The sequence below is a fragment of the Podarcis melisellensis genome (genome assembly GCF_964234715.1).
Source record: "Podarcis melisellensis genome assembly, chromosome: 4".
Taxonomy (NCBI): domain Eukaryota; kingdom Metazoa; phylum Chordata; class Lepidosauria; order Squamata; family Lacertidae; genus Podarcis; species Podarcis melisellensis.
In genome coordinates, this window is record NC_138531.1 from 47,565,371 (window position 1) to 47,587,421 (window position 22,051).

The following is a 22,051-nucleotide window of genomic DNA, read 5'->3' on the forward strand; positions in this document are numbered from 1 at the left end:
TATGCAAGGGGAGAAACAAACTTTTTGAGTATACAAAGATCTACTGAAGCAAGCCAACAATGTCAAATTGCTTTTCCTCAGGTGAATAGAGGATGAAGTTGGGGGGGAGGCTACTATGAGATCTGCTCCTTTGTCAAAATGCGTCCAAGGCGACAGGCATTCTGGAGAAGCGTCCTGAAGAGCTAAAAATACTGGGCGGCCTCTCAGCCCTTGACCTTGACCTCTGGGGTCAGAAGCCTCCCGCACTTAAGACGGCAGAGGCCAAACTCCTCCTTGCAATGGAAGGCAGCATTTTTCGTGGGCAAATGATGCGAGAGGCCCAGACAAGGTCATCGCTATGCATCCTTTCTCTGCAGAGGGTTTTTGTGACCAAGCGAAGCAACGGCATTAGGCGCCAGAGGGAAGGGGGTGGGAAAGGGGGAAAGGCGTAAGAAGGGGAACTCCGCCAGGAGGACATCGTCTCCTTATTGTTCAGGGGTTACAGGGCGTCGGGAGGGGCTGCTGGCTGCGCTGCTGGTTGCCAGGCGACCCCTCCTAGGTCACACAAAAGGCAGAAACGAGTCGCGCAACGCCACTCTGACGTTACCGCCAACTCTCGTGCTGCTTCTCGCAATCCTCGGGAAATAGATGGCCTCGGCTCTCCACTTTGGGCCCCTCACACTATACCCCCACCCCCACCCGAAGGCTGCGCCACTTCAGCAGCCGCATACATCCTAAGATGGCGGCAGGACCGAGCGGAAATGCCCACGTGACCTAGAGAACCGCTCTGTTCCCAGAGCCTTATTTCATTTGGACAGAAATCTCGCGAGATCTCGAAGAAAACGAGGAGGGGGGGTGACTCACCAGAGTCTTTACGAAACGAAACGGGAGGGAGGGGAAGGCAAACCAGGGCGGGGAGGGAGGGGTAGAGATCTCGCGCGAGCAGCGCTGTAAACATTGTGTGAAGAAACCTCGCGATAACACCTAGATCCTCCTGAATCGGGAGGAGTCCGCAGCCTCCCTAGTTCTCGCGGTAGCCTTGGGATTTCTTCGCCCTCCCCCCACCTCTTTATGCGGAGCGGAGAGTTCTCCCCGCGATACTTTTTGCTGCAAGCAGCGGTGGGGGGAGGGGATCGAGAGGAGGAAGAAGGGGCGTGGTTTGCGCGCTGAAGTCAGCACGGCGCCTGCGAGGGGGCGGAGGAATATATAAAGGCCCGGGCCGAACTGGGGGGGTTTCAGTTAGAGACGCGATTCCGAGGCGAAGTAGTGGCGAAAGCGACAGCGGCCCAGGCTAGTTCTACGTCTAGTGAATCCGAATTTCTCTACGCGGAGCGGGACCTCCCGACACGATCTCTCGTTATGAGTCATGTGGCAGTGGAAAATGCCCTCGGTCTAGATCAGCAGGTAAACGGGGGCGGGATGGCGGGTGGGCCTGGGGGACCGAGGCGTATCCCCCCCCGCTCCCCGGCCTGTTTTCGGGGGCCCTCCGGACTCATTGAATCGATCCTAGTTCGCCCCTTTACTCCTTTTATTCTCGCCCCCCCCGCATCCTCCTCACGCCGCTCTCCTGGTGGCGCATTTGACTGTGACGCAGTTCCTTTTGTGGGGTTCGCCCCATTGGCGCCTCCGCGAGGCCCCGAGCCTCCTTCGGGAAAGGGAGCGGAGCGAGGCGAGCGGAGCCCCCGCGAACGAGGGAAGGGAACGGCGCGGCGGAGAGCGGAGGGTAGCTCGGGTGAAGCGCCGCCGGGCCCTTTGAGGCCTGCTGTGGGGGCTTTGTGCGTCGCTGGCGAATGCTTACATCTGCCGGGCCCCCTAGCGGCGGCGGCAGGGAACTGCAGCGGGTGGGGGACAACGGCGGCCATTGTGCGTGTGACGAAGCGAGGGGGGGGAGAGAGAAAGAGGCTGCTCGGAGGCGCGTGCGCGGCTCCCTCTGTCTGGGGAAGGGGAGGAGGAGGGGGAGTGGGAGCCACAATGGCTCTGGTGCTGCTGCTGCTCCTCCCGCTCTCCCTCACGCGCGCGCGCCCCCGACTCCTTTGTCCTCGAGGCCCACGAGGTGGGGGGGGAAGGGCAGGCCTAAGGCCGTGTCTTCCTCTCGTCTTGACTTCTCGGAAGCCTGTTTAAAATGAAGTTGCGCCTTCCCTCTGCCCGGTTCGGGGCGGGGTGGCGCTGCGCTAGAGCCGGCTCCCGAAGTAGGTCACGAAGCCGGCCGGGAAGGGGAAAGAGGAAGGAGCCACGTGACGCTGCCGGATTAGCGGCCGCCAGTGAAAGCCGAGCGCCGCTGCTTGTGTCGCTCCGGCAGTAAACCCCGGCGGGGGGGGGGCGGCGCTCCGTCTTCGCCAGGCCCGCTTGTGGGGCGGGGAGGAGGGAGCGCTTTCCCCGAAGGCCCACCCGGCCGAGCGAGCCTGCCTTGTACAACTGCTAATGGCTCTGTCTGAAGGCCGCGCGAGATGATGTGCATCCATCTTAAGTTGAAAAAGGGGATTCTTAGATATAAATGGATTTTCTTTTTAACCCCCCTTCCGCAAACAAAATTCATTTTCATGAGTACATGAAAATACTCAGCAGCGGTATTTTTTACCTTGGTTGTATATACCGCTTGGACAATCCTAAGTCTTAGGCCCTTTTTTTCTTGACAGCTTCAGTAAAACTACAGGAAGGCTAAGGTATACAGTGTAAGCTTAAGTTCCATTTTATTTTTAAAAGCATTGGCACAAGTAGTTACGTTTGAGGAAAGGGGAATTTGGGTTGTAGTCTCCTGTATTTTTGAATGCAAATATTAAGCATATTGGAAGACAGCACTAAATTGAGGCCTTTGTCCATAATGTCACATACTTTAAGTAAAACCAAAGTACGTTTTAAGGAGGTATGGTTTAAATTGACATTAAATTTACAACAGCAATATCAAAGCTATTCTGGTGTTTAAGGCGGAGAGCCTGCTAACTTACAATGTGAGATGAGATTAGAAATTCTTTACTACTTGAAGTATTTTCAATTAATCAGGTTGAATGACTATTCTCTTCCTTTTTAAAAAAGTTTGCTGGTCTAGACTTGAATTCTTCAGACGATCAGAGTGGAGGAGGTACAGCAAGCAGTAAGTATATAATTCAGAATTAAAGCATCTTACTACAGCTAGTAGAGAATATTTGATGGCATGTTGGTCCAGTGCAATAGTAGAAAAATGGCAGATTTTGATGCTTGAGAGAGCAGATCTATGGCATCCTGCAAGTACTGTAATTGTAGACTACTAAATCTCATTGGTATTCTATGTAAATCAGTTATACGTAAATCTGTTATACATTACGTATTACCATGCTAGAAACTTGCCTTTAAAATGAATGTTAAGAACCTTAAATGGATGTCTGCTTAATCAGTTAATTAACTGCAGACCTTGAAGGAGTAGACTGCAAGTTGCATACAGTTTTGGTGCATAATAGTATGAGCATGGTATCAACAAAATGGATTTAGTGATTGTGTTACTCAAGAGTGCATAAATTGTTTCATCTGCTAAAACGGGGTATGTATGTATTTCCTATAGTGAGGTGGCAGCACGTTCCAGTTATTGTTGGTACTATTATTTATTAAATTTGTATATCATCTGAGAATACAAAATACATTACAAAGCAAAACAAACCAATAACCCACTTCCCACAAACACATTTGGAAAGCCATAGAATGTTAATTAGCCAAATGCCTGCATGAAGAGCAGTTTTCATTTGGCGCCTTTATTACATATATTTAGGTGTCCCTAGGGGAGAGTATTCCCCAAATGGGGAACCGCCATCCAAAAGGCTCGTTCTCGTGTTGCCACCATTTAGTTTTTTGCATATTTATAACAATGAAAATACTTGGGAACGGGTGCTATATGTTTAGACTATATGCTTAAGCATGAAGTACTTAAACACTTCTTAATGTGCATGTTGGTTTGGTTTTTTGCTTAAAATACTGTAAGTTATTTATAGTTGCTATAGCAAAAATGACTAAGTTTAATCAATAAACAACATAAGGTGTTAACAATCTTGGCAATAAAAGAGCAACAGACTTTGCTGTACAGAGTTTTAATTTTAAACTTTTTTTCCAACTTTCAGAAGGCCGGTACATTCCTCCTCACTTACGGAATAGAGAAGCTTCAAAGCAGGGTATGTTCGTTGGTACTTGAATATATGGAGCATCAGGGTTAAAAAAATAGGGTTACAACTGAATTGAACTGCAAGAACCTCAAAATGTTCTGTGCTCAGATTCAGGGAGATTTGGTACAAGGGGTTGGACATATGAGTATCTAGGCTTTTGAAGGTAGGGAAAGGTATTAAGAGTGCACATTTAAGTAACACCTTATTAAGTCTGTGGCAAAAATTAGATTCCTTCATTCTACAGTGGGTACGGGAAATATTTGGGCTCAATGTAGTTAGCTAGGCAAGTCAAAGTAAGCTGCTGATTGATGAGCTATATATTTGGCTTGAGTAATAAAGCTACTTAAGTAACAGTGCAATCTGCTGTAAAATGTAGTGCTTGCATCCAAGCAGAATAAGAGAATGGTTTGCTCATTTTGAAAGTTATAGTAATCATGAAGTCAGGCAGTGATTCCTGTATTGAAATATCCACCCCACTATCAGAGTCTGTGTCAATAAAGAATTTGTAAGGGAGTGGCCCACACACATTATGAAAATGTAAAATAAATGGTTACTGTATACCCGTACTATCATCTTGATTGACACTGGAAGCAATTTTCAGCAGTTCCTGTATACCCTCTAAATCTGCTGTGGAGATCTTCCTTAACCCTATGGAGATCTAGAAAGGATGTGGTGGAATGTAGAGCTGATGGAGTACTGGTGAAAATCCTCCACATTCTACTAATGGAAGTCTTACAGTCAGCTCATTGACATTTTTTTTTTGTTTTCATAGTTTGGTACAATCCATTCTAATACGTTGGTGGCTATACCATGCCCTGAAAAACCCTATGTGTAGCCTGTAACCATCAATCCTGTTTATGGGGAAGTTTGAACACAGAGCTTTGTCCAAGGATTCTTGAGCTTTAAGCTGTTGGTTGATTAAGCTCTTAATCTCCTGCTAAATTGCATCGTGGTACTCTAAAAATTCAACTCTCCAATGCTATAGGGGAATATGCTGCCTTAGTAGTGTCTGATCAACAACTAAACTTGGGCTGCAATCGAGTACTCATTTACCTGGGAGTAAGTTAGTGTTTTACTCCATGTGGCTTAATTCAAATAGGATTGAAGTGCTGGAGACCAGGTCTCATCCCTCTCCCAACCTGTGACACCTTGTCTTGCCTCAGATGCCTCTGCAAAAATTACCTTGCTTGTGGACTGGCAGGGAGGCACAAGAGTTCTCTAGAATACTTTTTACTTGCAATTGTGATCTTTCAGTATTTTAGCTTAAATCTGCATGGGTAAAAGCCAGAAACTAATTTACTGTGACTATAAATCGGTTCGTTGGTAAGTAGCTCTCAAAGTTAAGAGGTCTCTCCCTACTTTGCTGCCAGAAGTCTTTTAAAATAGGTGTGGAGAACCTATGGCCTTCCATATATTGACTGGTCTACAACTCTGGCCATGTTTGGCTGAAGGGGATAGAAGTTGCAAGTCCAGCATCTTCTGGGATGCAGGTTTCCAAGCCTACTCTAAATATCTGCAGATTGAATATTGTGTCTTTTATTGAACCATGATCTCTGCACAGTTCAGCAAAGTGGTCTGGAAGTCCTACTGAATTTGGGAGCAGGGAAATAATGTACAGATACTACTTTTGCTAGTATTCTAACTACTAGATAGGAAAGTTTAGGTATAGGGTGCTTATTGTCAGGACAACTTGACTCTGCCCACTTCGTTGCTCAACTGATAGAAGTTGTGAATAGTGGCAGAACAAGGGGCATAAGATGAAGCTTGTTCAAATTCACAGATTCTAATTTCTATTAGAAACTAACAGCTCTTTGCAAGAAAACTCAGTTGTATTGGGGCTAACAAATACTGAATGGCATTGATATCCATCTATTTGTAGTTGTCCTTACCCCTTCTCTCCTCGTGTAGGTATGGATACTGTAAAGACCAATAGAGTTGTATCATAAATCCACAGAAGCTCTTATCACAATTGGTCAAGTATGTCACAAGTTCCTTTATTTTTGCAACAGACTGATACAGGTGTCCGTGCGCATTTGGAAGTTGTTGCCTCACAAGGACATGCTTAAAAACATTGAAGAGTGATTCCTGCTGCTTCCAAGGACGATCCAACACAAGAGGATAGAATGAACCTTTCCCAGGGGAAAGCTTATTCTCTCTTGTACACATGTGGTTCATTCTGAGTTTCTCTCAGTAGATCCATAGAAAGTAATGGACCTAAGTTAGCCATGTTTGTTTATTTCAATGGGTCTACTATGAGTAGGACTAGGATGCAACCCTTAAAAGCAGCTGTATAAATTATTGAGTGTGACCTAGCACAATACCTGTTGAATCAGATGCATTGCCCTTTTCTTGAGGGAAAGGACTCCTTGTGTTGGACTGTTTGGAGCTGTTGAGAGTTTATCTTGGCTTCTCAGGGTGTCTTGACCTGGTGAGAGGCTGGCTCCTGCCATTCCTAAGCCCTCTGTATATGTGCTTTGGCAGCAGGACGGGGTTCCCCTATCCTGGCCACCAGGAGGCAAGAGAGTGCTCTTGTTCCCTTTCCCTCTCATCGCGAAAGGTGAGCTGGTGAGTGATTGTGAATGTGGAAGCCTGGAAAGTTGACATCTTCACACGGATATTTTTATGTTGCTTGAGTAAAATATCTTTTACAGGTTGAAGAAAGTCTACTGTACCATTATGTTGAGTTTTTTATGCATTTGAACTGGAGTGAATTATAATGCTGGGAGTTTTATGGCTCTTTTGCAGCAGGTAATGCCTATAACTATGCGGCAAACTACTATTCCAATTCGATGCCACCAAGAAGCTGTAAGTTGGTGTCAGGATGGAGTGGTCTTAAAAAATTGTCATTTGAGAGCATGCCTCTAAGCATATTGCATAGTCATAACTTGCAGTCAACTAACTGTGTGAGCATTTGTTCGTTTACGCTCATTGTCAGGCATGTTTCCTTTGCCTGCAACTTTAACTTTTAAAGGATTAATTTGAATACAGTAAACCCACAACTTACACACAGTTAGCTAGTATGCATTCAGCTTTACATGCGTGGCAAAAAATAAAAAGGGAGCGGGGTTCAAGAAAACATTTATTTGGCAATCCCACCCGTTATTGAACCCAATGTGTTTTGAATTTGGCTTTAGATGCAATCCCTGGAACATAAATTCTGCATAAATTGTGGGCTTAATCTACTGGCTTACTGTCTTTAAGGAAAACTACACATTAAGGAAACAACAACTTCAGTTGCACTTTGTACCTGAGCAAGTCTGGCAAGTGCTGGAATTGTGTTTTTTGGATCTTCTGATTTATTAAACATGGCATAAAAGTAGCTGGCCCACAAGACACTTGAAAGTTACCAAGCCTTTTTAGTGCTAATTTTCTAGCAAGTTTACCATGCCCCGCAGTTTATTTAGTTACATGTTAAAGCTGAATAGTGTGCAGTGCTGTCTGGTGTGAATAAGGAATAAGAAGAGCCCTTCTGGATCGGTGCAAAGGCCTATCTAGTCCAGCATCCTGCTCTCACATTGGCCAACCTAATGCCTATGCGAAGCCAACAAGCAGAAGCTTAGCGCACCAATTCTAGTTCTTTCCTCTTGATACAGTAATAGCTACTGTAACTAGTAGCCATTAATAACCATTCTGTTTAGATGTAGAATTTTAGACACCTAATAAAATCTTTTTAAATATGGAAGGAAATAACACAATATACTCTGAACTTAAATACCAATAATTTATTTTCCTTAATTAATGGATGGGTTGTGTGCTTAATTCAATTTAAAGAATTTCCCAATTAAAAAAATCTATGAACTTCTCCCCATAGTCCTTGGACAGGTTCTCTAAGCAGGTTCACAGAACTTCTATAAGTTTACATATTAGCCTAATGTACTACATCTTTGAAAACTATTATTGCAACAGATGTCATGTTGCTTTTTTCAGTTCTTTTGCATTTTGGTTGCTTAGAGGTTGGATAGGTTTGAAATATTTAGAATAGCTTGTTCTAGGTAATTTAGTAGAACTTGGCATTTTGAAATCTGTCACAAAATTCAGGTTTTTGGAATGTTAAAGAATAACAATTAGATGGAGCAGAATCTTACTTCATCCAATCTAGAGATGTAAAATCTTTTTAACAGTGGTGAACAAACAATTTTTCTAGAACTTCTTAAAAAACTGAAATACATGTACAGTAAATTGTTAATTACAGACAGTATAAATGTTAAGGTGCTGTCCAACTCCCTAATCTATTGTGGTGGCAGGGGGCTCTCTCTTGTGAGTCCAGATCAATCTGCTCTGGCGGTGCAGATTCCCTATTCACCCGCTGAAAGTGTTCACTGGTAGGAGTACTGCCAGCAAGCTTCACTCCGCCAGCTCATAAAAAGTCCCCAACTGGGGAGGGATCAGGGTAATTCAACTGGCCTGGGATCTGCTGGATCCTGAGCTGCATTGGTCCTGATAGCTACAACAACTCTGCTCTTGCCTTCCAACCTGACCAGCGTGAGTGACAGTGCTGTGGGTGTGGCAGTGGCTCTGCTAAACCCTGCAGCTGCCTGGACAGAGGTTGGATTGCTCTGCTAGTCAGACAAATAAATTCAGCATCTTGGAAGTACCAAACATGTCTCAGTGGAAGGAATTTGTAGTGAACAGAAACCTTGTAGTGAACGATATTCTTACTAGGGCTTAAGTAATGTCTGCAGTTAGCATCATCTGGGAATTGAAGAATCAATACAATCCCAGGAGGTAACAGTGGGATAGTTTGGATATCATGCTAAATCACATTTCGGTGTGATGCAAGCAAGCCTTGGACTTGTACACTTCCTTCTCGTGCTTCCTTTGGTGTGCAGCCATCAACAGGAGTTGAGACTTCTTTTCTGTCAAGTGCAGTTTGTTATGTCCAAGTTGACAAACCTGTTAATGCTAATTCTGGTTTCAACTTGGCTTGTTGCAAATGGTTCTGTAGTTAACATTCGTCAGTTTGGACATCTAGCATTGATACCAATCTTTTTGGGCTTATGGGCACATTTGGAATGATGAGAGTTCTGTGGGCGTCGCCACCTCTGGTTGCTTCTTTCTCATCTCTTTCCATCTTCCCCTGCAGACAGAAAGCACATGTTTTTGACTTGAGTAAACATTGGATCCTGTAGAAATAAAGATACCCAAAAAATGACTGAGAATAAAGATTGCAGTGCGAGACTGCACAGTAAAAAATGCAGATCTGGTGCTTCCCACTATCACAAATATACCAATGGCACAAATTCTAATAGATATCCTCCAGAGTACCACAGTGGCCACCCCAGGCATAACAAGTTGTGGTCAAGCACAAATATAAGTTGAAGCCTTCAGAATTCCTTGTTAGTGTGTCAAGGAAAGTGTGGGAGCCCAAGGCTCACCAAGGTTCATTTGCATCACTAAACTAGCTTAGACTCAAACATCATTTTATGAATTTTATACTGCAATCTGCTCTTACTAGGAAGCAGGATTTGTAATCAAAATAATACACCAGTCATCGTTGACTGGTCTGTCGTCATTCCATTCATAATAAAATTTATATTTGCCAAGTTTAGCACAGGATCTTGAATCTTGCTTCAGTCGGTTTGACTAGCTTTCTTTAGGACATGCTTCTGTTTTCAGCATGGCAGCAAGTATTGATGCACAGAACTAATACACATACGAATCACTGCATTAGTTGTTGTTGTTTTTTAAATCTCTTGGCTCAACTAAATACACAACTTTCTATAAAACCTGGTTTGCAGCTTTGTAAAGTGATTCACAATGCAGCATCCATGTTAGTTGAAGGCTTGCATCTCTAATCAAGAATTTAGGCCCAACACTACTCTGCTTTCCCCAGAAAGGAGCCTTTCATGTAAATTTCTGGCAGCAAAAGTCGCACTGATGCTGTGGAGCTTGCAAAAACTTGCTAGCACATTTTACCCTTTAATTTTGTAACTTTTTATTCTCTGCCAAAGATTCCCCCAGCTGGGACTCTCGTGGAGGTAATGGCTATATGAATGGATATGATCGTGACAGCCGGATGAATGGCTACGATCGTGATCGTGGTGTGTTTGGATCCAGAGGAGGATCTGGACGTGATGACAGAGGTGGGCGAGGGAGACCTGGCACCTTTCATCCAACAAAGCCTGAGTGTCCACTGCTGCTCTTGACAATAAAGACAGCTTCTTTCTAGAGAGCTTAGATCAGGTTATAGTAGCGTAGGTTGAGACTTCTTAGGGAAGTTTGAGGCTTGGTTTATCAAGTACCATTTGCAGAGCTGTTTTGCCCTCAGCTGGAAAGCTACAAAATTAGTACTCATTCTTGTTGGTTATTTGAATTTGGATCCCGGAGCCTTAATTATAGCTATAGCTATAGGATACTACCATAGAATTCTGGAGTTGTATAGTTATCCAAATAAAACAGTCATACGAATGTCTCAAGAACAGTGAAGCTTCTCACTGAGTGGCCTCATTATACCAGTTACCACCGACTCCAGATTTTGCCTGTCAGGAAATACCATCAGTCTCCAGGTCTTTTCACTGCTTTCTGTTTCATCTTTGCTTCAGTGTACCTGTGGACACATTGATGGACTCCGGGAAGGTCTCATTTTCAGCCCAGGTTGCCATTTTTTTTCTTGAGACAAATTAATTGTAACTAGAATAAGATAATGACATAATTTTTGGAAGTGGTTCACGAAAAGTTGCCTAATGGCCATACTCTACTACAATGCCATGGGCGCAAAAGTATGCAGGTAGGCTTTGCTTTTGGGTTTGCTGCAGCTCGAGAGAATCATCGGCTGCTGCTTCTTGAATATAATTTGCTACATGATCACCCTGGACCAGCTTTTTAAACTGCCATCTTGCAATATTGGCAGTAAAACACCAGATTTCAGTGCCTTTCCTTGATTTAAAATGTGCAATAAAATATGGGAATTTCTCTTAAGACAGGCTGCTAATTACTCAAACATTTTCATGGTGATGGTTTGAGGGATTTTGTATCTTTACAGTGAGCATCTACACAATCAGTGATTTCATTGGTGATTTTATTATTCCTAGGATTTGATGGTGGGTGGAATGCTGGCAGAGACAGGGATGCTGCATACAGTAGCTTTGGTGCAAGGAGTGACCGCGGATCAGGAAAATCAAGCTTTTTTGCTGAGCGTGGTAATGGTTCAAGAGGAAGGTAAAAATGTAGCTCTTTTCCCATTAAAAATGTGAATGCCACCACTGTAAAACATTCAGTAATCTGTAGAAATAGGGGAGAACTGACTGAGGTTAAGACATGTGCTTTTTGTGTTGAAAGGCTGCTTTGTAGCTCTTAGGCTTGCATTGACTGCAGCATGTTAATTTTTATGTGTATAGGGCTAGCCTCTCATTTCCACCAAGTTACTGCTGTAGGACTTCTAAAGTTTACATCCACATAATAGAAGTCCTTGTGCCTTCTTAGCATTAGCACATAGGCCCCAGCAGAAAGACAGGGGAATGACAATTTAGAGCAACTGTGCAGTTATGGCATATATCTGGGATTGGAAGGAGCTCTTTCAGTAAGCCTTCTCCTTGTTTGATGAAGGACCAGGAGGCTGGGGCGTTCAGGGGATGTGGCAGAATTGTGTTGTGAGAGCAGTAGAGTTAAATGATAGTCCAATTCCTAATGTTGATTAAAATGCAATCTGAACAATTAAATGCCTCTGCCTGGCAGGTGTGCCACCTCAAATTTCATTGGTATTCTGTCCACAGTTGAAATATTGGGGTAATATATCCTTCTCAAGGGGATGTCAAATCTTGGGAAATAGATAGCTGTGGTGTTATACGGATTTATTGTTTAATTATATCATGAAATACTTTGAAGCTGCCTAGCAGCCAGGCAGCTTCATTAGTGTGTTTAGTACATCACATCACAGAAACTGTCATGAAAACTGGTTTTAGTGTAATTTCATGTAATCTAGGTTTGATGACCGTGGTGGAAGAGGCGGTGAATTTGATGGCATTAGCAGTCGTGGTGGTGATAGAAGTGCCTTTGGCGGCAGATTTGATCGTGGTGGAAACAGTCGTTGGTCTGATAAAAGTGATGAAGATGACTGGTCCAAACCACTTGCCCCAAGCGAACGTGTGGAGCAGTAAGTACTAGCAGTGGGATCTGGTGGTCTGTAAGTCAGGTATTCAGTGCTGTGTGATAGTACATTGAATGTTTATCTTCTAGGGAGCTGTTTGCTGGTGGGAATACTGGCATTAATTTTGAGAAGTATGATGACATTCCGGTTGAAGCAACAGGCAACAACTGTCCTCCACACATTGAGAGCGTAAGTATTTGTTCAATGCTACAACTAGTGTGCTGCTTACACTAGAATACCAAGGGACTACTTTTATACATTTAAATTAGCGTTGTGGAGCTGATGGTCCTTCAAAAGGGACACTTTACTTAAAAGTCTTTGTCTTTAATAATTATGTGATTGCTATAGGCAACATGGAATTGCATGCAGATGAATGAATGCAGGATGTTGGAGGAGGAACATAACTCTCCTTGCCTCCAGCAGCACACTATATTTTTACGTTAGGCTTTGAGAAAGATGCTTTGCTGCCTTTGTATTCAGCATAAACAAAAGGGGATACCAAGAAAGGAAGGGGACATGCCATCCTACATAAGAATCAAATGGGCTGGTGAGGAAGATGGGAAGTTTCTTTCATCTGCATTAGCCCACTCCAAGACTTGCTGGTATCCAGCCTTTTAGCAAGATGCTGGAAAATGAGGGGCAATTCTCTGCCCATCCTCTGCCTTCCCCTCTTATGAGTGTAAAGCAAACTTTTTGGGCTTTTACCAGGTTGTTTAATAACTTGAACTCTGTTTCAGTTCAGCGATGTTGACATGGGAGAAATCATTATGGGGAACATTGAACTCACCCGCTACACTCGGCCTACTCCAGTGCAGAAATATGCTATCCCTATCATCAAAGACAAGAGAGACTTGATGGCTTGTGCCCAGACAGGCAAGTTTGTGTTTGCTATGTGTTACTGCAGTGTTCTAATTGAGAAATTTTGGGGTGTTAATTGAGGGTTCTTGGGTGCAAATGGTGAGGGATAGGCCATTCCCTGGCAGCTGACTCTAGCACAACATGGACACCGATAATTTGGTAAGACTTATATTAGGATTTAAAATACCACCCTAAATTTAATGCCAGTTTCAGATTAACTTGAAATGAGTACAGGATGGGATGGAGCATAACATTTGGGTGGGATTTATGGAATGAAAATGTTTTTGCATTGCTTTCAAGATTAAATGCATTTTCTTTTAGGGTCTGGAAAAACTGCTGCATTTCTTCTGCCCATATTGAGTCAGATATATACAGATGGCCCAGGTGATGCCCTCAGAGCCATGAAGGCAAGTTCATTATATCTGGTTTAAACAAACAATACAGTACTTCACTTTAGCACTGTGCGCATTGCCATCTCTGTTACATTGCTGAAAAATGTAGATCTTGAGTACAAATACACCCTTTATTACATTTATTCATTGCTTACTACATAAAACAACATAATTTACTAAAAGCAATGATCCTGCAATATTGTAGAAAGGATGGATTTTTAAAAAATTTTTTGCATCCCAGTAAAAGATAAATATTAAAACAGGCTTAGGGTACCATTATAGCATATAAGAATCAAATGCCAGAGTAAATGAGGAAATGTTGGCTTACTGCCTAAAAGTTGATAATTGTGCCAGGCACCTCTCCCCAGCATTCCACACCTGCCACTGAAAAGGCCTTTTTTGTGTTGCCACCCTCCTCATCTCTTCACAGGAAGCACAGAAAAAAGGACAATAAGATGTGTGTACAACTTTAGGTGAAAACCAGCACTTTGAATGGAGCCCACCCAGAAACCTGTAGTCAACCTGTAGTGGGGTTGCTGGTGTTGTATGTTCAGATGTAGTTCCAGGCAGTAATCTGGTTGCTGAATTCTGCACTAGTTGCAGTTTCTAGACTGTCTTCAAAGGCAGCCCCACATAACACATTGCAGTAATCTATCCCAGAGGTTGCCATAATGTAGACTAAGAAACTGGGCCTTCCCTCTCCAGTCTAACCTGTTGGAGGCACTGGTCCACTAAGGCCACTTGTGCCTGTTGTGACAGTAATGGATCCAGAAGTACTCCCAGACAGTGCATGAACCCCATCCAGAACAGGTTCCACCATAACAGAAGGTGAATTGATTTTAAGGCACTGTCTTCAGGATGGAGTTTGCACAAAATTACCCAGAGTAGGTCTAGGTTCAGTTGTAGCCAGCATCTTGATTCTGATGACAGTCACTTTGCTAGAATGGCTGTGTTGCTTATAGTTACTGGCACAGCTTGTGGTTCTGCCTGGGTGCAGTCATGAACACTGCAGGATTCAGACCACAACCTTTAAAAATCTTTATGGAAAGAGCAAAGTGAAAGGTGTAAACCCTTGGGTAGCAGATTTGTTGAGAAATAACTGTTACTAGCAGCTTATTTTCCAGCTGGTAATGAGGACTTAATATTGCAGGAAAACGGAAGGTATGGGCGCCGTAAGCAATATCCCATCTCACTCGTTTTGGCTCCCACAAGAGAGCTGGCAGTGCAGATATATGAAGAAGCCAGAAAAGTAAGTATTATTCAGGGAGTGGCTAATACAGCCACAATGACCTATGTTTGACAATATAGGAGCTGAAGGTGCAAGTGACAAATTACTAACGTTTAAAAGAGGAAAATTGGGTGGGTGGTTAAAAAGCTTTCATGTATCATAGAATCACAGCAGTAGTGGTCACTGATTCTTCCCCCCCCCCCCCAAAAGAAAAATCTTTAAAAAAACAAAAAAAAAATTGGGGTGAGGGAATCTGCAAAAATCCCAGGGCAAGGGGGATGGGCACATGAGGCCTGTAGATTAGCCAGCCCTGTGGTATTGTGCTCCTAGGAACTTGATATCTCAAGTCTTGAATTCTAAAACTAAATTTTGTTCCCATAGTTTGCATATCGCTCCAAAGTCCGCCCCTGCGTTGTGTATGGTGGGGCCGACATTGGTCAACAGATACGTGACTTGGAACGTGGTTGCCATTTGCTTGTAGCAACTCCAGGTCGTCTTGTAGATATGATGGAGAGGGGAAAGATTGGACTGGACTTTTGCAAGTATGAAAATGATATTTTAATAATTTTAGCATTTTGACAGCAGCATATTAACATGGAATCTTGGAAATCCTAATGTGGTCTTATAATACCTTCCAGATACTTGGTACTGGATGAAGCTGATCGTATGCTTGACATGGGGTTTGAACCTCAAATCCGTCGTATTGTTGAGCAAGACACTATGCCACCCAAAGGTGTCCGTCAGACTATGATGTTCAGTGCTACTTTTCCAAAGGAAATTCAGGTATTCTGTTTTGCAAAGTAGTTGAATGCCCCATTTCCAGTGAGTCAGCATACTATAGAAGTGGTGATACTCAAACCAGCAAGCAGCTGCTGTTGTAGACAGCTAACCATAGGTAGAGAACAAGAAAAAAGTATTCCCCCCCCCCAAATACTTTGTTTCTAGTTTAAAAATATGGAGAGAAACACCTAGTTTGTATGCGTCCATGGAAGCTTATAGCTATAGGTAAGTCTAATGGGGGTGGATTCATTATTTAATTGTGTCTCATACTGAGTAGAGTTCTCTCTTTTGAAGATGCTTGCTCGTGACTTCTTGGAGGAATATATCTTTCTGGCTGTTGGCAGAGTTGGCTCTACATCTGAGAACATCACACAGAAAGTAGTGTGGGTGGAAGAGTCAGACAAACGGTCATTTCTGCTTGACCTCCTAAATGCCACAGGTAAAGACTGTTTGGGAGAAATCCAACACAACTCTAATGGCTCAGGTAATGAGAATCTATGTTAGGTGGAGGAAAAGCTTCAGACTTTTCCTCCTTGTTTTCTCCTATATTTGAATATTTTTCTTTAATCTGCATGCAGCTAGCTTGACTAGTAAAGTTGTTATTTTTTATGGTTGCAGTCATAATACTAGTTTGCACCACTTGGTGGTGCTATAACAATACATTTGGCATTGTTTTACTAATGAGATGCTTCGCTTACATAGGAAAAGATTCCTTGACTCTGGTGTTTGTGGAGACTAAAAAGGGGGCTGATTCTCTGGAGGATTTCCTCTACCATGAAGGCTATGCTTGCACAAGCATCCATGGTGATCGCTCTCAGCGAGACAGGGAAGAGGCATTGCACCAGTTCCGTTCAGGCAGAAGTCCCATCTTGGTTGCCACTGCAGTAAGTATAGACTTGGTTAAGAAAATGCTTGTGTCTTTGTATTGGCTCTTTACACTGCAGTTTCAGCTTATGGGGAGCTGATGTCTGACTCTTTATCTTCTTTAGGTAGCAGCAAGAGGATTGGATATCTCAAATGTAAAACACGTCATAAACTTTGATTTGCCAAGTGACATAGAAGAATACGTGCATCGCATTGGCCGTACAGGCCGTGTCGGGAATCTTGGTAAGACACTCTTCATCAACACCTTGATAAAACTTCCACGGTGGTATAAGCATTTGTGTTTGCATACTATGTGGACTTTTAATGTCACTAAACTCCATCAGCATGCTTTGAGTATGAAAAAGTTGGTGACTGAGTAGACTAGAACTGGTTTTGTGCAGAAGATCTTTGGTTAACAGAGGCATGTTGTGAAAGATTCACATGAAATGTTCCCATTCCTGCAAAGCACACGGCAGATTACCTCAATGTGGGAAAGGGTGGATGTCATTATACGCCTGTGTGCAAAATTTCTTGAATGCTGCTTTATAGTTCAGCTACAGCTGTAATTAAAATCTTGGTATTTTGAGCATACAGCTTCCTTACCTTGCCTTAATATGCTGTATTTCTTTCTTTAGGTCTTGCCACATCATTCTTCAATGAGAGGAACATAAATATCACAAAAGACTTGCTAGATCTACTTGTTGAAGCTAAACAGGAAGTACCATCTTGGCTAGAAAATATGGCATATGAGCAGATTCACAAGGGTGGAAGCAGTCGTGGGCGATCAAAAGGGTAAGTTGAGTTAATCCCTAAGCAGTTAGATGTCATGTAGATGAGCTGGAATGATACCCAACATCAAAGCAAAATACCTGACTTCCATATAGCAGTATAATATTTTACTTCTGTATTCTTCCCTTTGGCCCTTCAGTGGAAGACAGTGCTCTTCCTTTCTTCAGGATGAGAAGAATAGTAATTACTAGCCAGGAGAGGTTGCTTTTAAAAGAGGACACATGGAGCAGCATGATAAAAAATTGAAACCACTGCCCTCGCTGGCTCTGGGGAAATGATATTTTAGTGGAGTATGGCCCATATAATAAGCCTACTCAGCAGAAGGTGCTTGGTGTAACACAAATCTTAAGATTCCATTATTAAGCACCATCAAAATAGTTAATTTTTTATTATTAATCAGCAGCGGAGATCTTAGGTGAAAAATGGTTGTCCTTCAATTTCTAGAGCTCTCATGGTGGCTTGTAACTCGAACATTTATAAACTATTACTTTGAAGCAGCACGGCCGATTTAACAGATCTGTTTGCTTGGGTCTTTATACAAGACTCCCTTTTACCTGGCGATACACAATTCTGCTCTACGGATTGGGAGCCACAGCTGTGAAGGCCCTTTATCTGGCTGCTTCTCTCCCAGCCTCTGAAGGCAGGAGCTGGCAGAGACATTTAGGCTGGTTTATGTGGAAGTGGGCATTTCTTCAGATACTGGCTCTGAAACGGATTGGGGCCAGCAAAGATTGCTTTGCTTGGCACCCCCTCTCCCGAAATATGATCTTTTATTGAAAATGAAATACATAACATTAAAAATTAATATAGTACATCATTTTAGCCAAGGGACTGACAATTGTTGAAGAACTAGCTAAGATGTTTGATTAACTGAATTTCCTGATGTAGCAACATGAAGGGCAATGAATGAGGAAATGTATTATATAGCATACTTAAGGAACTGTGGTCTTCTAATCGCAACTTGTTGCTGTTCTTTCCTCTAGCCGTTTCAGTGGAGGGTTTGGTGCCCGAGATTATCGAACAAGTAGCAGTACCAGCAGCAGCAGTAGCTTTGGCAGTAGCCGCACAAGTAGTGGGCGCAGCGGTGGCAGTGGTGGTGGCGGTGGCCATGGAGGCAGCAGAGGATTTGGAGGTGAGTTTCATTTCACAGTGTGCCTTGGGCTGTTGGAATGAAGGAAGGTGGTGGGGAAATCTAAACGCTTGGGTTTTTCCCAAACTGTAGAAAATAAGATAGTAAAGGTAAATTCACTTGGTCATAAACTCTTCTTGCCTTTTTGTCTTAATAGGTGGAGGTGGTGGCTATGGCGGCTTCTATAACAGTGATGGATATGGAGGAAACTATAACTCTCAGGGGGTAGATTGGTGGGGCAACTGATCTGCTTGCTGCAGATTCTTCCCAAACAAGCTAATATGGAAACCACATGTAACTTAGCCAGACTATACCTTGTGTAGCTTCAAGAACTCGCAGTACATTACCAGCTGTGATTCTCCACTGAATTTTTTTTAAGGGAGCTCAAGGTCACAAGAAGAAGGAAAGGAACAGAAGCCCTACTTTGAAGGTTTAAAGACTCCATTGTAGTTGAGATTAACTCCTCCACCCCCTACTCCCAGACTGTATTTATAATTTTGTGACTGAGGATCATTTGTTAATGTACTGTGCCTTTAACTTTAGACAACTTTTTATTTTGATGTCCTGTTGGCTCAGTAATGCCCAAGATTATCAATTGTCTTGACAAAATTACTCTACTTGGGCTTTAAAAAAATCAAACCTTGGCACGCAGGTGTGATACAACTTACAGGAATCATTGATTCATCCACTTTATACTACAAAAAAAAACTTGTGCGGTGGCCTGCATTAGGGCTTTGATACTCAGATTTGAAAAAAATAAAACATCTTGAAGCATATCAATGGAATTAGTTTCTAATGTGGCAAAACTGTACTAAGTTAAAGTTGATTTGCTCACTCTATCCTGGATAGGTACTTAGAACCTGATAGTCTTTAATAAGCCATTCCAGTCATGATGATGATGAAGATGAAGTGATGTATGGATACATGCATACAAGCACTGTTTTAAAGTTAATGCAAGTAAACACAGCAATTCCAGTGTTTAGGCAGATTATTAATGTGAGCTAGCCAAATGGAGGCGGAACATTACAGGGAATGTTTAAAGGTCTGAACTTGAAATAGTTTTTAGGAGAATTCATCTACTTAGACTTTTCAAAATTGCCTGCCATATTAAAATTGAAATGGTAGAATGGCTGACCACAACAGTGATGGGTCCACCTTTTAAGGGCCTGACTGATTTTTTTGGTCTTAACGCATGCTAGTGTTGATGTTTTTTGGTCAAGGGGGAATGAACAGGAAGAATTATGCAGCAGGCTTTATTTTAATGCAGATTCACATTACTCTGTTCAAGCTGCGTTGAAGTGTTAACTGGCTTACTGTAGACTTGTAAAATGGCTCCAGAAGAGTAACAAATTCTGAGATCACAAAGGTTGGAATGTACATAACTGCACAAGGTTTCAATTCTGCTATCAAGTGCAGTTTTAGTCAGTTTTAGTTGCATAGGTTTCCATTGTATTTAGTCTGTTATGCTGAATCTGGCCAAAGATAAGTATTTCCAACAGTAAAATGCCTCTGCCACTTAGTTTCTCTGAGCTATCTTCTGCGGCCAGAGCTGTTACCAACTCTTAGTCTAAGTGGCATAGGACAACAGCAAAATCTCCTAAAGTGCAATAGATCTTTTCAAGTGTATTGTGCCTTGTTCTAAACTTTAAGTAGGTGCACTTGACAGTATTTGAGGTCATTTGTTATGGTGCTATTTCAATTAGTCTAGATTTAGGCCCTTGTACATTTTGCCCATAACTTTTTACAAAATACTTCTTTTATTGCACATTCAGAGAATTTTATATGTCTTGTGTGCGTGTCCTTAACTTCCAATCTTATTTTGTCTCTTGGGAGACTGAACGCAGCTTGTCTAAGGAGGAGGAACTAGATTCTAAAACTGGGACCATGGGAATAATGGTTGGGAAGAAAACTTTGCACACGACAGATTTCTAGATACTTTTTGCTGCTAGTTTTGTGTAATATTTATTGAACATTTTTGACAAATATTTATTTTTGTAAGCCTAAAAGTGATTCTTTGAAAGTTTAAAGAAACTTGACCAAAAGACAGTACAAAAACACTGGCACTTGAATGTTGAATGTCACCGTATGCGTGAAATTATATATTTCGGGGTAGTGTGAGCTTTTAATGTTTAAGTCATATTAAACTCTTAAGTCAAATTAAGCAGACCCGGCATTGGCAATGTAGCCGTAACTTTCTGATAGTAAAACAAAAATTGGCAACTTTAAAATTAAACATGCCAAGGTTTTGATACACTTGTCTTAAGATATTAATGAAACACTTCAAAACACTGACGTGAAGTGTCCAGATTCTCAGATGTTTGTTGCGTGAGTTTTTGTTTAGTTGTGTGGTTTTTTTTTTCAGTGAATGTCTGGCACATTGCAATCCTCAAAACATGTGGTTATCTTTGTTGTATTGGCATAATCAGTGACTTGTACATTCAGCAATAGCATTTTAGCAAGTTTTACAGCCAGCAATATTATTCAGTTCAGATAAGGATTCAATCATATGCAAAGAATGGGTTTAATCATATGCAATGAACGGATTTAAACTTGCTGAATGTAAAGATTTGAACTTCAAGTCACTGTAGGTTTAGTAATTGCTTATTGTATTAGTTTAGATGCTAGCACTGCATGTGCTGTGCATTGCTCTCAATTTTAATAAAATAAAAAGTTGAAATGCACTTTATGATGTTGGTCTTTTTCTTGGTGACAAAATGTGCTTCTCCTTTTTCATTGTTAATCCTTACTGATTGCAGTGAGACACCCCAGGTTAAGTGCCACAGATGCAAGTTTCTAATAGAAGCAGCTCACACATTTAGCTAGGAAAGGTCATTATATGGAACAGCCCCTTGTAGCTGTTCTGCTTGGTCCCCCAGACCTAGTGGCCTGTTTTGCCTCATGTTTTCTTAAATGTGGGGATGTTGTTCAAGTGGTGGGTCTTCCTCCCACCTGCAGAAAAATGGCTGCTTGATCAGATAATAGATTTCCAGAATTATATGCTTTATGTCCATATAGTAATTGAAGGGTGTGAAAAGGAATAAGTGTGGTTTCAATTAGCTCAAGTGCCCTTTTCAATTCAGAGGTGCTTGAATGTTTATTAAATCATTAAAATACAATTTTTCTATCTTTAAAATAATGACTCCTCCAAGAAGGAGAGAGTAGTATCTTGATGGAATAGGGCGGTGCTACTTAATAAATGTTGAACAGATCTCTGTTTAAACAAAGCACATGAAACTTTAGCATTCACTCAACTCAACCAGCATTAAACTACTTAAAGGTGGAATAAAATGTGAAATAAAGTTGTGTCCACACCTGGTACAGGAAAGTACTTAACCCCTGAGATTGCTGTTGGAGTAAGTGACTGCAGATGGTGAGGGTAACTTTCAATACAGAAAGCACAATCTTCCAAAAGTCATTTTGAAAACAGCTCAGACAAATTGAGAATGGTTGGAGATTATAGGGTGTCAAGCTTTAAAAGGTCTAATTGAAATGTGATCTTCACAATCTTAACTTTGAAGTTTAGTTTGATTTACTGTTCTTGGCAGTATAAAATTTAGCAGAGCAGTTTACAATGTAATTGCACGATACAACAATGGAAGAAGGAACAAAATTAAGATGTGATAAAAGCCTGTGAAGACAAGTCTGCCAGGAAGCCATTAAAGTATTCATCTCATACAAATGATGCATTGAGTTAAAAATTACCTGAAATAGGCTGGGTATTTATGGTAAGAACTCTTAACCCACCCCCTCAGTAACTAAAGTGTTTGGGGATAGGGCCGGCAGCTCTCTAATACACTGTCAACCTGGTGCTCTCCATAT

The 22,051-nt window shown here is 42.1% G+C and overlaps 1 protein-coding gene across 6 annotated transcripts; it reads left to right on the forward strand.

Annotated features, from left to right (window-relative positions):
* Nucleotides 1-922: 922 nt before the first annotated feature.
* DDX3X (DEAD-box helicase 3 X-linked) lies at nt 923-20,913 on the forward strand (the record flags this gene model as incomplete). Of its 6 annotated transcripts, none has more annotated exons than XM_081908977.1 (19): nt 925-1,383; nt 3,013-3,070; nt 4,065-4,115; nt 6,852-6,911; nt 10,058-10,189; nt 11,138-11,264; nt 12,028-12,198; nt 12,282-12,381; nt 12,930-13,065; nt 13,372-13,457; nt 14,593-14,691; nt 15,052-15,212; nt 15,309-15,453; nt 15,745-15,934; nt 16,153-16,334; nt 16,440-16,557; nt 16,950-17,106; nt 18,087-18,235; nt 18,390-20,913. In XM_081908977.1, exons 1-19 carry the CDS (start codon nt 1,339-1,341, stop codon nt 18,476-18,478), a joined length of 2,256 nt encoding a protein of 751 aa, XP_081765103.1. In that variant the 5' UTR covers nt 925-1,338. The 6 variants fall into 6 exon arrangements, with proteins under 6 accessions (XP_081765108.1, XP_081765103.1, XP_081765105.1 ...); XM_081908978.1 differs by having other exon boundaries at nt 927-1,383; nt 15,745-15,889; XM_081908979.1 differs by lacking the exon at nt 6,852-6,911 and having other exon boundaries at nt 926-1,383.
* Between the last annotated feature and the right edge of the window lie 1,138 nt (nt 20,914-22,051).